Source organism: Melanaphis sacchari, unplaced genomic scaffold, assembly GCF_002803265.2.
Source record: "Melanaphis sacchari strain LSU unplaced genomic scaffold, SCAv2.0 Contig2_pilon_pilon, whole genome shotgun sequence".
Lineage (NCBI taxonomy): Eukaryota > Metazoa > Arthropoda > Insecta > Hemiptera > Aphididae > Melanaphis > Melanaphis sacchari.
In genome coordinates, this window is record NW_020271173.1 from 5,543,175 (window position 1) to 5,547,786 (window position 4,612).

The 4,612-nt window shown below is 25.1% G+C and overlaps 2 protein-coding genes across 2 annotated transcripts; one reads left to right on the top strand and one right to left on the bottom strand.

Moving 5' to 3' along the window:
- Nucleotides 1–1,193: 1,193 nt before the first annotated feature.
- On the bottom strand, nt 1,194–1,939 carry LOC112595916 (protein SREK1IP1-like). The gene has a single exon (XM_025341312.1). The coding sequence runs from the start codon at nt 1,616–1,618 to the stop codon at nt 1,238–1,240; it is 381 nt and encodes a 126-aa protein (XP_025197097.1). The 5' UTR covers nt 1,619–1,939; the 3' UTR covers nt 1,194–1,237.
- A 121-nt stretch (nt 1,940–2,060) lies between these two features.
- LOC112595917 (NADH dehydrogenase [ubiquinone] iron-sulfur protein 6, mitochondrial) lies at nt 2,061–4,181 on the top strand. Its single transcript, XM_025341313.1, has 3 exons — nt 2,061–2,312; nt 2,406–2,582; nt 3,984–4,181. Exons 1-3 carry the CDS (start codon nt 2,184–2,186, stop codon nt 4,047–4,049), a joined length of 372 nt encoding a protein of 123 aa, XP_025197098.1. The 5' UTR covers nt 2,061–2,183; the 3' UTR covers nt 4,050–4,181.
- The last annotated feature ends 431 nt before the right edge of the window (nt 4,182–4,612 follow it).

The following is a 4,612-nucleotide window of genomic DNA, read 5'->3' on the forward strand; positions in this document are numbered from 1 at the left end:
TATATTTATTTTTTTTAAGCATTATTAACTTTTTAGTTAAAAATGGTTGTAAATTTAAGTGATTTAATTTTAAAATAAATAAGATGTTCAATGAAGTTAATAAATTGTAATGTTTGTTGATTATATCCATGTAACTTTTTCTTATACTAAATCTTATATTATTGGTATCGTTTTATTTGCTCAGTTCTCTAATAGTTTTGATTTTTTTATAAACTAAAATCCAATGACCATTAAGTGTTAATGTATACTGTATGAAATAGTATAAAATAAACTATATTATAATATATTTTCCCTATACGTACAATATAAGATTATATTCATTGTTTAGAGACACTAATTAAAAAAAAAAATTGTTATTATTTTTAGTGTATGATATCTGTTTGATTGGCTGCTAAAAAATTAAATAACATTTTAATAAACATTAAAGTTATGAAATTCTAAATATTTCATTGATATAATATGAATTAGGAATTAAAACAGATGGATAGTCTTATACAGGTCTGTTATACCTTGACTTCTACAGTCTTATGTTTTAGATTCCTGACACTTATTTCTTCAACATAATAATATAGTACTTGGTGTACTTGATAATATTTTTCCAATAAAATATTGTATTACTGTTTAATATGGATTCATCTTGTTAATAACTGTTTTATTAGTTCAATCCTGTATTTTGTTATCAAAATTAATATGATTTTAGTTTATTATGAAACTATATGTAAAATACATTCAAAATTGTAATCCAATTCATATAGAATTGAGCAATTTTTTCCTAAATTAATAGATTTGAAAAAAAAATCTTGAACAATACTATTAAATCATTATTATATAACTCTGATGAAAGGTTTTTCCTTTATAGAACTAGTTTCCTTAAAAACACGTTTTGATATGAATATTTCTATCTTTTATACGTAGATTCTAAAAATTATATACTTACCTAAAAAGGCTAAAAATCATTTATTTAGAACTTAATGTGACTTTTAACAAGGTTTTTTTTAGTATTTTTATGGCCAATTTTTGTACATTCATAAGTATAAAAAGATAAAATAAGTGAGTTTTAAATATTGTTTAATAAACTGCAAATTTTTCAATACTAAATATAAAGTAAAGATATAATATGTTACATACCATTTATTTAAATAATAATAAATTATAGTCATAAAAAACACTATGGAAATTTTAAATATTTAATTTTATGTTTAAAACCTACAAAATATGTTACCAACTTATTTATTACTTAACTTTTAGATTTTTTTTCTTTTTTATGTTTCTTATGTTTCTTATGTTTCTTTTTTCGTTCTGTGTCATCGTCTGATGAATCGCTATCGGATGTATTATGCTTCCGTTTCTTTGACTTTTTCTTTTTCTTTTTCTTCTTTTTGGATGCTGCCTCTTTTAGTTTTAAGGCTAATTCAGTCTCGCGCAGCTGCACCAGTGGCGTCACATACTCTTCTTCCGGTTCACTGCTCGTACTGCTTACATCCAACACAATATCCTTGTTGGGATCGATTTTGATAAAATTTCGACATTGGAACGTCAGGTGACCGGAGTAACCACATTTCTTACATGCCGGTCTGACAGTAGTCTCTTTAGCAAAACCCGAGAACTTGGACTCCATGACTAGTCAGTAGTCATCGATCCGCGTGGGCAGGGTTGTTTAATATTGTTATTGTTATTAAAATAAGAACTTTGCGCTCGAAGAAATGGTTTCATCAACGACGGATGATTGGGTTGCGCATCATCATTGTCCGAAGGAAAAATAACTTTCGGTTCTAACGGCTAGAGTGAAAAACTAATTGAACGCCCGAAAGCATAATAATAATAATAGTTTAAAGTGACTTTCAGTTATGAGTATAATTTATAGACATGTATATTGTAATTTAAAATTAAAACGTTTGGTTACGAAAAATTACTGAAATTAGAGTGAAGTATGAATCATAGTGATTACAGTTGTCAACGATATTATCATTGTGTTATCACCCGTAAACAACCATTTAATCACCGGACAGAGTTAAATGTAAATAAATTAGTTTCCCGTATCAAGTCACATATGATTTCCTTATCAACCATTTTGTGTGAGACAACTTTTCGTCTTTGAGTCGGTCGTCCGTTGTAGACTTGTGTATCTTGTTAAAACTTAAAACTGAATTGTTTCCTATCGCATTTTGTCGTGGGTTAAAACTATGACTCTGACCATGTCTGGAATGAAGATTGCAGCGGTTGGGTTGTCACAACGTGCTGGTCGCCCAACACTTTTCCAAGCGGCCAAGTACTCGTGGGAACCGAAAGAAGTGGAAACTCATACTGGTCAGGTGAGTAGTCGTCTGGCCAACGGTAACTAATAATCGACGTCGTTGGCTTTTATCAATAACGATATTTATATGATTGTATAAATTGTGTTGTAGAAATGGGAAAAGGACGACTACCGCTTAGCGCGTTTCATTGATAAGACAAAGGAAGTGAACAAGTCGTTTGCCATTGATCTCATCAATCAAGTACCGCCTAAACCGTGTACAGAGCGGGTTGTCTTTTGCGATGGTGGCGGTGGACCACTGGGTCATCCAAAAGTCTACATAAATTTGGTACATAGTTTATTCTCATATATTAGCATGTTATGTTTGTTAGAATATAAGTTTCATAATATGCCATTTCAAAGTTTATAACACACTCCAGTCAATAACCTTTTTCTTTGATTAGTTAAGCTTATTAGCATCATGAGTAACCTCAATATCCAATAATTAAGAATAAAATAATAGGTATAAATCATATTTTGTTTTTTCAAGGTTGTAATTATTTTTATTTAAGCATTAGTTAATTAATGTTTTAATATTTAAGTGTTTTGGGTTTACTAATTGTTGTAAAATCATAATATTTTATAAATAATATAGTAGTATTAATTATAAATTTTCACTCTCTGTTATTATTAATAAATCTAACAACTTATTTATTTGTATAATAGTTTAGTATTATTACATAATTAATATCTATTGGCTATCATATTAAAATATAATATTATCTAATGTTAAAAATTGTCAATTTATTATTAGCTGACAATGGTATTGTATTAATCTGTTAATAATATTTTAATTTTATAATAATGTTAACTAATAATACAACTTCAACCCTTATTAATACTATCATAAAATGTCAATACAATAACTCAAAATAAAAATAAACTAAAATTCCTATTTAATAACAAAAACATTAATATTTTTCTAATAAACCCTTGATAGTTATGCTACCAAAAAAAAAAAAAAATGAATACTTATGTTTTAAAGTGTGAAGTGAACATAAAAGTTATTATTAATTTATGTTTGTAATATTGTTAAATAATCTTTTGTGCAAAATAACATAGTAATAATAAGTGCAACTGGTATAAGAAGATGGAATTTAAAAATTAAAATAAGATAAAATTATAAAGCATTAAAATAAACCATCAATAATCTTAGATTAAATTAAGTTACCATTTTATTTTTTCTACTTAAATGTCAAGAAATGTTGCTTAGATATCAGAACATTTAATTCCTAAATTACTTAATTTAAGAAATAGTTTTCTTCTACTTTTAACATTTTTATTTGACTAATCAAGATCAAGAAATACAGAAACTATAAATTCATGTATAGCTTATTAAAAAAATTAATTTACTAAATAACAGTTAAAAAATGTATGGTACAACTATAAAATTATATTTGAGACTTGAGTTTTTTGTGTTTATTTTGTAATAAACACATCCGTTGTTTTAAATTATGTTGCTCTGTCTACATTTAATTAATGAAGAAGCATAATAATATAGTTGTATTATTTAAAGTATAATATCCATTTTTTTTTTTGTTTTTTGTTATTGTTCATTTGTTTGTAACAGATTCCTGAATAAAGAATTATGTTAAAAAAATAAAAAAAAAATATTTATTTTTAAATATTATGTTTATTTTAATAATCTTTTTATAAAATATTTGTTATTAATTATTATTTTATTATTTAGGACAAACCAGGGAATCATGCTTGTGGATATTGTGGCTTACGATTTTTCAAGAAGGATGGTCACTAAAAGTTATTATATTATTCAATCAAACTTTTTGAAGATTATTTAGACTAACAGATAATGAATAATTAAAAGCTGTAAATTGGAATCTGTTTATATTAGAAATAAATTATATTTGTTAGAAAAAAAAAATGTTGTTGGAAAGAATATTATAAGTTATTAGATAAATATTTTAAAGAAGAAACCCAATCATCCAATTTGTTAGCAAAAATCAGCCTCATAATTTAAAATTGAAGAATTTTTATTATTTCAAAATGCAATTACAAGATAGTCAAAATATATGCATTGCTTTGCTCAAAATTAAAAAATGTGATTTTTACTAGTACTTTAATGCATTATACTATTTTTATTTAACTTTAAGTGTACAGAATATAATTAAACTTAGTTTGTTCGGTTAAAAATAAAAGAATTTTAAACGTAATTAAATCTATCTTTTTATATTTTTACTTTTACTATTTCTATAAAAGTTAAAAAAAATATGTATTAAGTATCTAAAAAGTAGAAACAGTTAAACTAAAGTATACAGCCAGGCATGAAATATTAAATTTGTTGGAATTATGTTATAGCAT